This window comes from Hippocampus bargibanti, linkage group LG01, assembly GCF_051943395.1.
Source record: "Hippocampus bargibanti isolate YZ-2025 linkage group LG01, ASM5194339v1, whole genome shotgun sequence".
Classification (NCBI taxonomy): domain Eukaryota; kingdom Metazoa; phylum Chordata; class Actinopteri; order Syngnathiformes; family Syngnathidae; genus Hippocampus; species Hippocampus bargibanti.
Window position 1 is genome coordinate 8,257,608 of NC_142734.1, and position 12,755 is coordinate 8,270,362.

Consider the following 12,755-nt stretch of genomic DNA (forward strand, 5'->3'; position numbering starts at 1 on the left):
CCAGTTTTACCCTTGAGCCACACAGAGTATGTTTGACACCACTGTCCCTGCATATCAATCTCCAGCACCCGCATAGCAAAGAAGGGAAAATTGAAGAAACCCATTAAAAAACCCTCAGTACTCACTGACCAGTAAGAACATTAATCACAATCAGGTTCAAAAAATAAAGTTTAATGTTATGTGCTGTATAACAAAAGAAAAATATATTAGTGTTTAAAAAAATGGTGCATAACAAGGTGGAGCCTAAATCTACCAATGTGAGACATTGAGGAGAGGCCGACAAGGCTTCCACTGAAAACATCACAACATCATTGTGAGTCCTCACTAGTTTCTTGACATGAAACAACAAATCCCACGGCGAATCTTAAGATACAATTACAGTATGTCGCACATGAAGACAACATGAGCGTCTTTGGAGGTCAAACAAACGCATATTCACAAAACAATCTGTACATGTTAGTCACATATATATTGCATCGGTCTGCCACTGAGTGAACTACTTGCAGGCGGGGTGAGGCTCGGGGGGGTCGGACCAATTTGTCAGGACACACGCAACTGTGGTAATGTTTCTACAGCTAAACAGCAACACGTGTGAAATATGCATTAGTAGATAGCTAGTCAACATCATCGTAGTCGTTGTAGAAAGCGGCTTCTATACACGACACTTTCACATTTGAATATTTTTCCTCTATGACACCGATAGGTCTTTTTTTAATGTACATGAGTACTATTGACACAAACATCTACACCAAAGATACACTAGACAAAGCAGAACCCTGGTTGAGTGAAGGCTAACACAATTTGTTCTCACAGAATTATTTACACTGAAGCTGAGCCCTGGTGCAACGCCACGTCTTCAAGCCTGGACGCTTCGGTCAGCAGATGTGTGCCTGAATTTCACCAGCAGTGTGACATGACACAATGACTCGGCTTGGCAAGCCTGCCCGTAACACGGGTTCCTCACAAATGCTCACAAAATGTTTCCTCCCATAAATATACACAAGACAAGCGAGAGGAAAGATGGAGTCATCCCACGAATAAAGAAAAGGAGCACGATCCTGGGACTGGACCCGAACTCAGTCTGCCGACTGTGCCTGCACGCGCCATTTGGTTCCAAGGCTCACTGGCGTTAAACCGAGAGAATTGAGGCAGAGTTTGAGTTCGGGCCCAGCGTGAATGTGGACAACGAAAAGAACTGTTCAGAGGTAAGAAAGCAAATGCATTTGTAGGAGAGATAGCATACGTCAAGCATGGTGGGGCACGTCTTCATGCTCTCTTGATGCTTTGGCAAGTGACACAAAAACGAAAATCAAGGAAAATAAATGCTCTTTGTGAGGCAACATTGGTTGTTAAGGCTCTACTGTGGCTGTGCTTGCTTAGTTTCTAGTGACGGCTGATAACTGCATACTACTAGGAGACCAAGCGGGAGGCACTATGTGGAGTCCTCGGGTTCTGACTTGATGGTCTTTTTTTCTGTGACGCTGGCTGCCCGCCGCGACATCCCGTTCTCTAAAAACATAAACACAACAGAGGATGTACTGGAGGTCCTTCAACATTTTTACACGGCAGTCATCAAATCAGTCCTGTGATTAGGGTTCAGTTCTGGGGCCCCCACAAAAATGGACAAAATCTGACTTCACACTGCCCTACCCACTCACGAGGACTTGTACACTGTAAGAATCAAAACAAGAGTGCGGAAAATCTTACTGGACCCTCCGCACCCCGCTCACCACCTTTTCCAGCAACTCCCCTCAGGCAGGCGCTACGATCCATGCGCACCAAATCCAACAGACATTTAAAGGACAAGTTGTGTCCATAATTTGTAATATTACAAAATGACTTCTACTGAGAGCGCATTTTACAAAGATTCCACCGCATATAGCTATATTTTATGTTTTAAGACTCACGCTGAATATTCAGGAAGTCTTGTTTTCAAGTTGATGACGATGCCTGACGTGACGTCACGTCTGGAACGCCCCTGACCAGGAAAGCGACACACAATGCATTTTGGGTACTTTGTTTGGTCTGAAAACATCGTGTTGATGGCGAAATTAGAAGGAAAACACATAAATAACGTGATGGTGAATCGTTGTGTGTCGCACCAACACTACCAATTACGGTAACACCATAAAAGTGGACACAAATTCTCAGCAGACAAATCAGCCCATTTCCAACGGAGCTTGTGTGCCATCTTGTGCATTTTCTGGGAGCTACATTGGAGTCCAGACGGCTCGAATTGATACGGAAGGACTTCTTTAATCGATTGCAAACATTTATGCTTTCCTCTTCAGAACTATTTGAATCATATTCATAACTGGATGAGTAACAATAATAATAATACATTTCATTTATAAGCGCATTTAAAAAGAAAGCATCTTCTCCGAATCGGAACTCTGAAGCCATTGTTTTGTGTCTGGAGTATAATGGCGTGACGTCAAGAACGAGGGGGCGGGACATTCTGAAACTCGCCATTTCCGAGGTCATTTTGAAGCAGTTTTGGGACACTTTAAGTCATTTTTATTGGTGTGTTGCATTTGACTAAAAATATTAGCCTGCGTGTTTTGGGTATTTTAAATGCGAGAAAACGTTTTTCTGATGTCAGTTAGGAAACAAAAAAATGGTGTCGGTTGTGCTTTACATTAACTCTCTAAACAGTAATCGAAATCTAAATGTATTCATCATCGAAATATGCCAGGACAACAAGATGAGCACACCCGCACAAACCTGTTGCTGGTGTTTTGGTCTCTTCTGTGCTGCTGCTGTGGATGTGGTGACGTTTCAACTCATTGGCCAGCTGCTTTCCTAACGGGAGGTCACCTTCCTGCATGCTTTGGCTCACCACCCGCAAGTTTACAGGTCGCTCATCTGGTGAACAGACGGACGAGCAACGATGATGAGACTCAGATCATTTGAGCCGTAATATTGAACCAGATGCCGCAGCTCGGGTTATGATCAAAACTATGTGATTAGTCCAACTACTATTATATTATATATGAAATTGCCGTTTTCATGTTTATTATGTTTGTTAAGTCATTATAAGTGCCTTGCACGCTGGGTTCAAGAGGACAGTAATTTCATCTGTGCTGTATATCATGCATATTAGCATATTTGACAATAAAGCTGACTTTGACTTGACTTTGATATGAGCAAGGGTTTCAAAGCAAACATGGTGTACCCGAATTTAGCCGCTGCATGCAAATGGAATAAGTTGCTATGGGAAGCGAAATCAGTGAAAGTAAATCCAGATTGAAAAACTATCCTTTCTTACTTTTAAACTTTTAAAATCAATGTCACTTTTTCACATTTGTGTCAGACAGCTATTTTTTACATTCTTTTAGTCCAAGTAATTCATGCGGATGGGAGTCCTTACAACAAAAAAAAAACGCATACAAAAACGAAAACAAACAGGTAAAAGGTAAAAGATACACTGTATTTTTCAGTGTATAAGACGCACCGCAGTATAAAACAAACCCCATGATTTGTGTATTTTCAGGCTGTCATTCATACAAAGTATGAAATCGATGCAGTTTAACCTTCAAAGTAAAACTCGGGCAGCCTTTCACACAGAGAGAGAGAGGGATAGCAGAGAGAGAGAGAGAGAGAGAGAGAGAGAGAGAGATAGAGAGAGGGAGAGAGCAAATGACAGAGACAGCAGAGAGAGACAGAAAGAGACAGAGAGAGAAGAGAGAGGGAGAGAAAGAGAGAGAGAGACAGAGAAAGATGGAGAGAGACAGCAGAGTGAGAGAGAGAGTGAGAGAGACAGAGAGAGAGACAGTAGAGGGACAGAGAGAGAAGAGAGAGGGAGAGAGAGAGAGACAGACAGAGAGAGAGCGAGTGTGAGACACCCCCTCAGGGTAACTGGCTCAAGGTAAACATGCGTAGGCGGCTTAATTACAGGTGCATTGTGGGATTTGAGGGAAGAGCGATAGAAGAAGCTGTCAGAGTGGGTGATGTAGGAAAAGGAGATGAGCCCTGAAGACAAAATTTGAATAGTCACACTTTTCTTTCTTGCAGAAGAAGAAGAAAGAAATTCAGAGCAAGCACTTTTCGAGCGCAGCACGATGACGAGTTTTGATGTGAACCTACAGGGAGGAAATGTTTACCTTGATTCTCCTTGCTGGAGTCACTGGCGACCCCGTTGACGTTGTGGGTGCTGGTGAGGTACTTCAAGGCAGCAGGGGGGATCCTCCAATCCAGAGCCTGCAGTCGCTCTTGGACAGCGGCGTCCTGTAGGATTTCCATCTGTCTCGCCAGCAGACGCTCGAGCTGCATCTAAGGACCCCCCAAAAAAATAATAATACGCCTGTGAGTGACTCTGCACTACTAAATCGCTCACTGTGCAGTTGAATCATCAGCGGTGCTTGCGAAATTCTCCACAGTCTGCACTTTGAAGTGATTTGGGTATTTTTAAAACAGAAGTCATCAATTAGTTAAGTTTCAATTCTCTGATGTCACGCTTACCCAAATAATTCTTGGGGGCTCTGACTGAAATACGGACAAGTGATAAAACAGCTTTAAGAGGTAACAAGATTTACTCTACCAGATATTAAACATACCAGTATTCAGATGAGAGGACCAGGATGCTGTAGTTTCAATTCACTCAGTTTTATTTCCCTCACATTAAATCTAATACATTATGGAGACAGTCTAGTATTGTTTCAACGAGGCACCATGAGAAGACGACAACAGCCAAACCGAGCGCCCAATATTCCAGACTAACAACAGTGTTTGAAATAACGTCTGCCCGGAGGTCCGGGCCGTACAACTTTTACGTCAGGCGTACAACTTTCAAAACGTCTCGGCCCGGGTGGCCGACAAGTTCTTCAAAAAAAAATAATAAAACGATTATTTTCAAATCAAACGTTTGTTTTATTCAATAAAGCAAAAGCTACATGCAAACCGCTACAAGCCACGTGGACTTCTCTTTCTAAGCTTTCAAAACTTCCAAGTACACTTTTCAGTCACGGTATAGTCCGAAGCACCAAACAGGCTTCTGATTGGCTGCCGTGCTGAGTATGCAAATTGCCAAACATTTGTTTGGCAATTTAGGTTTAGAAAATTAGAAAGTAGAAAATTAGAAAGTAGAAAATTATGTATTATGGGGACATGGGAACGGATTACTCTCATTTTAATGGTTTCCTATGGGAAATTAATTTTTGGGATACACACTTTTCGTCTTGCACACTGTATGGGAACCAATTAAGTTTGTAAGCCAAGGTATTACTGTACAGAAAAAGCAAAATATCAGGAAAAAAATAATTTAAGTACGCGTCTATAACTTTCCTTAGCACGAATAGCCGTCAGTGAACGTTTGACATAAACGCTGGATGTGAAATGATCATCAGGGCGCATGTCATTGTCGCTTTAAATTACAACATCAAAGTGTTTCATATTCCTCTGGGATTGAGCTGTGAATGAGCCATGAAATCTTTTCCCTCTCTGAATAACGTTTTGAAAAAAAAAAAAAAATCACATTAGCTCAGATGTGCATGCCACACACTAACACGCTTAAAGAGGCGTGTTCCCTTCCGCATTGCATTGATGGACTTTAAACGCTGGCGCTGTGATGAGGAAAAAACTTTATCAATAACCGACGTGTCCTGCTGCTACGAAACAATCACTTAGGTCGACGCTGACATCACAAAGTGCGCACCGGAAAACAAATCCCATTTCGGTGACTGACGACCTTTGTAATTGTACCTGCAGATTGCGTCCGATGCTTTCGTCTCCTTTGGACTTGGCGCAGGCCAGCTGCTCCCTTAGCATCTCTTGCCTCATGTGGATGGCCTGCAGCGCTTCCTGGATGTCGAAAAAGTTCTCCTAAAGAAGCACAACAGAGCAATTGATTGACTGAGTGCGTGTGGTGCATTTTGATCATCTTTATTTGATTAAAGGTTTGCATATGTAACAAGGCGCACAAATTTAATTGCAAAGGCAAAAAGATGTGGAAGCCCAAACGGGATCACATCCATCAAACATTAGGTTTGAGCGATACAGCGCGATAAATGTTGTTATGGAAAGTAAATGAAAATACAGTAATACCTTGGCTTATGAACTTAATTGGTTCCCAGACAGTGTGCAAGGTGAAACGTGTATATACCAAAAATTAATTTCCCATAGGAAACCATTAAAATGAGAATAATCCGTTCCCAGGTCCCCATAAAACATGTTTTTTTTACTTTTTGATTTTCCAAGCCTTAAAACTACACAAAATATACATTTTTTTTATGTATAATAAATGTGCTATGGTATTATAATTAAAGAAATACACGGTACAGTATAATAAAGTTGTTTTATTTACCTTTGTGATGGTCGTTGATGGCTTGATGGAATGGAGTGGCCGGTTTCCTCAGCATTAAACACTTGATGAGGAACGCAACCTTCTTTCACCATCTTGAGGAATGATCCCTTGTAGGTGCTTTGTCTGTGATAATTTTATCTGGTTCCTCATCAATTGTGTTCTGTTTAGCTTGATAGCTTTTTGCATCAAGTGTACAGATGGCTTGTGCGGGTTGTTTGTGGAGCCTGATTGATGGGATATTTTAACCTTGCAGTCTACCCTTGCCTTTATCAAAGTTGAAACTCTCACTGTCGTCTGCCTGTCTGTATGTGTGTGTATCCCATTTTTTTCCCAACTGTTGCTTTCTGACTTGTAAGATCTAACGAAACTGAGGCATCACATTATCATCCATCATGTTGATGATGCTCATAGCCTTTTCTGGATTGAAGTGTTCAATAAAAGCCTGCACATCAACTCCTGAATGGCCTGCTTCTGCTTGTTCCCTTGAAGGCAAATCAAATCCTCGGTGTTGAGGACCTCACTATGGTCAGCAACAAGCTCCTCAATGTTGTGCTGGCAGAGATTTTATTTTAACAAGCCTGTCAAGCTAGGAAAAATAAAATGGCACATTCGCGACCCTGGAAAGCAACAAACTTACGCGATCGCGGCTAACAATCACCCCGGGCAAAGCAAACTCTTGGACTTGCCTGCACAAGACACAACGAGGCGCAAGGCGTCGTAATCATGTCACTGGTGAGGTGACAGCGACTCGTTGAAATGTCCCAGTATCAGTGACTAGTGGATCAACCCGCACAACTCATTCGTGTTTCTCAATGATCTCCTTCTTCTCCTCGACTGTAATTTTGTTTTGTGTCTTCTTCGGCTGGCGGAGGTCGGGAGCCCCAGCTGTCAACTCGCACGTGACAATTTCGGTGTCATTAGTCACGTGAAAGCATCGACTAAATAACGCCTTTGTGTCAAGCTTTTTGCGAAGGATGGTAGCAATGGTGGACTTTATTTGTAGAATGGTCGTAGAAAGTTACTCTCAGGGAAGTGACACACAGTGTGAGAGATGAGTCAGGCTGAGATTCACAAGACAGCCGCGGTGTGCACGTGTGACGCCACAAACGCACACCTCGTTAGTGTTTCTCAATGATCTACTTCTTCTCCTCGACTGTTATTTTGTTGTGTCACACTTCAGCCTTTGGTTTCTTCATCTTCCTCACTGCCAGCGTCATCCTACACACCACCAACCTATGCTGTCTGGTTACACTCTCACCAACCACTACTTTGCAGTCACTGATTTCCTTTAGATGGCGCCGTTGACACAAAATGTAGTCTACCTGTGTACTTCTGCCTCCACTCTTATAGGTCACCCTATGTTCCTGTCTCTTCTGAAAGAAAGTATTCACAATAGCCATTTCCATTCTCTTAACAAAGTCAACCACCATCTGTCCTTCAGCGTTCCTCATCTGGAGTCGAAACCTGCCCATCACCTCCTCATCATCTTTGTTTCCTGAGCCAACATGTCCATTGAAGTCTCCACCAATTACAACCCTCTCACTTCTCGGGTTGTTCTGTATGACTTCATCAAAGTCCAACCAAAATGTCTCCTTCTCCGCTAGCTCACATCCTACTTGTGGGGCATACCCACAAACAACATTGAACATCACGCCTTCAATTTCTAGCTTCAGACTCATCATTCTATCTGATACTCTTTTTACTTCTAAGACATTCTTAACAAACTCCTCATTTAAGATAACCCCAACTCCATTTCTCTTTCTCTCTTCTGTCTATAGAACAACTTAAACCCTGACCCTAAGCTTTTAGCCTTGCTCCCTTTCCACCTGGTCTCCTGGACACACAGTATGTCTACCTTCCTTCTCTGCATCATGTCAACCAGCTCTCTACCTTTACCTGTCATTGTTTCTACAATCAAAGTTCTTACTCTTAGTTCTATACTCTTGGCGTTCAATTTCTCTCTTTTCCTCCGGGCACACCTCCCTCCTCTCCTTCTTCGACCAACAGTAGTCAATTTTCCACCGGCACTCTGAAGGTCAACAGTACCAATGGCGGCCGTTGTTAACCCGGGCCTCGACCGATTCGGTATGGGATTCAGAGGTTTGATTCGCATATTTGTTTTGGGAAAAATGTTTACGTCGGATGCCCTTCCTGACACAACCCTCTGTATTTATCCGGGCTTGGGACCGGTACAATAAGACACTGGCTTGTGCCCCCTTGTGGCGACATTATTATTTATATTATTATTATTATTATTATTATTATTATTATTATTATTATTATTATTATTATAGCTAGCTAGCTAGATACAACTCACCTCTGTTTTTATCCTTTTGGGGGAGGGCTCGTCTTGATCCCCACAACGAGACCTGAGAACAAGAAGCTAGCTTAGGGAGTGTCATTTGTGAGGCCAGAAAATGAGGGTGTGAAGCGGTGACTCCTACTTGCTGGTGCGGTAGGTGTATTTATACGTGACCTCTCTGGAGATCTGCCGGGCCAGTCCGAACAGCTCATCTCTGCGTGTAAGCAGGGCCATGTCCCTCATGCAGAGCTGTGCCGCTGCCTCGTTCACTGTCAGCTGTACAGTAAAAAAGTTGTAAACATCAGCATGAGCGCAAAATTGGTTTGTTGGTCGTTTCTGGGCTTGAGGAGTACGGTCCCACCTCGTGGAGCGTCAAATGCTTGCCATCCCTCCTTTTGGAGTCAAAGCGTCCGTATATGGCGCTGTACTTGCGGATCTCCTCCTCCCTCCTGGGGTCGTCGTCGCCAAGCTCAAATATGTGTCCGATCATTTTCGCCAGTTTCCTGTTGCTTTTGAGCTGCTCTTTGACCTCTGCAAGGTCGGCCTTGGTGAGCCCCGGCGCCATCCGCTCCACACATTCCAGGACAGACTGCACGGCAGCCGCATCCAGAGCCTCCATCACGTCTCTGGGGGAGGACGGAGAACCGAGGTCCGACGGCGACAGGCTGTGCTCGCTGTCGTTGCTGTGCCCCGACCAGAACCGAGCTTCGGCATTGCCATGTAGGGGCGAGCCCACGGTTACTTTATCCCGAGTCACATCCAGTTTTCCCGTGTCGGAGCAGGTGGCCACCGCTTTGGGCATCTTGACACTGGACGTGTTAGCCCGATCCTGTGTGCTCAACAGTGTGGGTGAGCCTTCAGGGAGTTTGTAAACGGGAATGCTGCAGACCGGCAGTGAGGTGAGAGGCTGATTGAAGATGGCGGGGTTGGTGACCCAGTCGCGCAGGGCTTTTTGCAGCCGGCGTACGTGAAGCGGCTTGCTGGCCATGCCGACCAGCGCCATGATCTCCAGGAACTCCTCCTCGCCGGCTTCGCAAAGCTGCTGCACATCATCTCCGCCTTGTTGAATGAAAGCCTCATAGTAGTAGAGCAGGTTGGCTCGTTGGAGGATCCGGTAGAGCTGCAGCTCACCCAGCGTCCTGGGCAACACCGCCGCCATGACTGCAGAGAGGACGAGTAAGACTGTTAACGCAACTTTACACAAATTACCAACTTTTTATTTTGTACATCAGATCAGTTCAAACTCTTTCTACCGGGGTCATAATGCAGAAAAATACACTTGTCACCTTTATTTGTATCAGACACCAGATTCAGACCCAAAATAAGAGCAAACGGTGCTCATCCGAACTTCACACAGTTGCTGGGAGGACCACATGCCTCTCTCCACCCCTTGTGTAGGTGGCCAACTAGCCTCGCCTAGAGTAGGGCCGAGCAGGGGCCCCTGGGTAGGAAACACACAAAAGCTGTCTGAAACAAGACAGCAGCATGACCTATTGAAGTGTCTCCAAATATCCAGTCTCAGCTGATGCTAAAAGGTCACCACTATGGGTACTTACCCTAAGTATAAGTACTGTATATATGTATATATATCTGTCTGTCTAGACAGACAGACATACAGACAGAGAGAAAAGAATACATGTTGTCATAAGGCCATCACTCTCCACGTCAGAACTCGTGAGTGTGTGTATACGTGTGATTGTGTGCGTGTGCGTGCTGTGTGTGTATTCCCTATTCACAAAATTCAGCTGTTATTTTCATTGCTCACACACGCACAGACACTTTGAATCCACTGATTCACGAGAAATTCCCATCACGCACTCGGAACCACATCACCATGGCGACTGCTAACACGTAGCCATGGCCAAGCGTCCAGTTCTTTTAGTTTCTCCAAATGTTTTGTCCAATATAGCATTCTTTTACTAAAATATCCACAATAAGTACATTTGGTGGAGCACTTTGATGCTAATGTCAGTATACTGATAATACATCCATTCAGTGATTCCCAAACACCATTTGGTATAGTGTCGTCTGCTATACTGCAAGAACTCGTATGGAAAGTATTATTTATGTACTTTAGGTTATGTATCGGTGTGTCGGCGATTTCTTGAGACGGATTGTACAATTAAATGCTCTTCCACTGGACGGTCAAGAAAACTAACCCGTGTTTCCGACATTCATACTTGACAATACTCGCTTTGTGTTCTGCAGAAATGAAAGGTAATTAACTTTTCACAAATGCTGTCCGGTGGTGTGCTTTGAAATCGTGTCTCCGTTAAAGGTTAGGAATGCCCGTGTCCATTCATTCATTCAAAGTCTGACATCCACGCCATATGAACGTCTTGAACGTCTGCCCTCAGTTTCAGCGCGATTATTGTATCAATTTGACGTGACGCCGATTTGTGCAGCGACGTGAGCGTTGGCGACGCCGTTTGCACAATATGCACAACACAAGACAGTCATCCTGCACGCGATCTGTGCGAGTTGGGAGTTGTGCGTACCTGCCGTGTTTTGGGCCCCCTTTGGTGCGTTCGCGTGGCGGTCCACTCCTCTCCCGGTTGCCAGTCTGCAAGTGGAAAGCTCGCAAACTAACAGACCCAAAGACCCGAAAAGCCCCACACGCCAATGCAAAGAACTTAAAAAATAATACACAGTTGGGAAAAAAGACGAAGACTTATTTCTTGGCCCGGCTGGAAAGACGCTCCAGTATTGGAATCCCCCTGCCCCTGAAACGTGTTCCCGTTGTTAAAATAAGCAAAAAGACGCCAAGAATAAGATTTTTGAAAAAGGAAGAAAGAAAGACTTCCGTGCGTCCATTTCTCATTGAGTGTTGCGCGTGTAGTAAGTGTTTGACTCCTCTCCTCTAGGGTCTCCGGTCTCCAACAGTACTGTTCGAACACACTAAAGTCGCAGTACTTCATACACAAGCACTTCCGTTGGTTTTAGCAAATAAAGGTTTCGGCTCTCTGGGGAACAACCAGGTTATCTTAACCAATGCGAGCGTGTTTAAAAAATAAACTCTTGTGTTTACACTGAAAAGTAAAGATCTACAAATTGTTTCATTTTTGTTTTGTTTTTTATATACCGTATGTTTGGTCAAAATGGTCGGTGCTGACTTGCTTTAAAAATGATACTGCGATGTTCATATTGTCATGTTAATAATACAGTTTCTGTATTCCATATGTCTCTTATACTTTATTAATGTATGTTTTTTTGTTTACCTTGTATTTTCCATTTGTGAAAACCCAACAAAAATGTCACAAACAAATTAGATAATTTATGATCTCTCAAATACTCAGCATTAAATGTTAGCTGTTAAGAACGAAATTATCACTATGTTGGCAATAAATGGACAATGCAAGTTAATTTTTGTCATTTCGTAGAAGACATTTCGTTGTTTATATCTCAACAACAGTGGTTTTCAAACAAAAGCCAGACAACATGGGGGTCAGCAAATGACTTTTCGCTAAATTACGTGGTCCATCGATGAGAAGGTTTCTTCAGCCGTCATCTGTACAAAAGTGAAGGTTTCGGACGTTTCGCCTCCTATCCAAGAGGCTTCGTCAGCGAACTAAAGTCTGACTGGTCGTATCGGCCCCATTTATATATCCCTAATGTCCAGAGATGGTGGGGCCGGACACAGCTATGATAGGTCCCTACTCTCAGGTTGGGGGGGGGGGGGGCACCACTGATTGTTCCTACATTCCTGACTAACGACTGGCCTATTACCCCTACTCCCCCCGGTATCACCTCATCAGCATAACGACCCTCATCAGCATTGCGAAAGTTGCCTAACCTGTTTTGCCTAAGCAGGCTATTGTATGAACAATCCAAATTGAACCTCACCCCACCAGACCGGTTTAATGAAGGATTTTGTTGTTTTATAAGAATCGCCTCTTTTACCCCCCTTTCAAACCATCTATGTTCTTTCGCTAAGATTTTAACCTCATTGTCATCAAATGAGTGGTTGCTAGCTTTTAGGTGCAAATGTACTGCCGATTGAGGCCCACTAGTATTATCCCCGCGATGTTGATAAAGTCTTTTTTTTTCTCAAAAAAATCTCAAAAAAAAAAAAACAGGCAAAACAGGTTAGGCAACTTTCGCAATGCTGATGAGGGTCGTTATGCTGATGAGGTGATACCGGGGGGAGTGGGG

General features: G+C 43.9%; 1 protein-coding gene across 1 annotated transcript; it reads right to left on the reverse strand.

Moving 5' to 3' along the window:
- Positions 1-135: 135 nt before the first annotated feature.
- On the reverse strand, positions 136-11,470 carry LOC148902958 (NGFI-A-binding protein 1-like). The gene is made up of 8 exons (XM_088993835.1): positions 11,102-11,470; positions 8,965-9,764; positions 8,746-8,879; positions 8,619-8,670; positions 5,701-5,820; positions 4,104-4,272; positions 2,725-2,865; positions 136-1,509 (listed from the first exon to the last, which is right to left on the reverse strand). Exons 2-8 carry the CDS (start codon positions 9,760-9,762, stop codon positions 1,433-1,435), a joined length of 1,491 nt encoding a protein of 496 aa, XP_088849961.1. The 5' UTR covers positions 9,763-9,764; positions 11,102-11,470; the 3' UTR covers positions 136-1,432.
- Between the last annotated feature and the right edge of the window lie 1,285 nt (positions 11,471-12,755).

Excerpts from the sequence above, each read along its gene's own strand:
- LOC148902958 (XM_088993835.1), bottom strand. The coding sequence starts at position 9,762 with ATGGCGGCGGTGTTGCCCAGGACGCTGGGTGAGCTGCAGCTCTACCGG. Across the intron at positions 5,821-8,618 it reads CCAAAAGGATAAAAACAGAG|GAGAACTTTTTCGACATCCA; the intron begins GTGAGTTGTATC and ends GTGCTTCTTTAG. Across the intron at positions 2,866-4,103 it reads CTCCAGCAAGGAGAATCAAG|ATGAGCGACCTGTAAACTTG; the intron begins GTAAACATTTCC and ends TCTGTTCACCAG.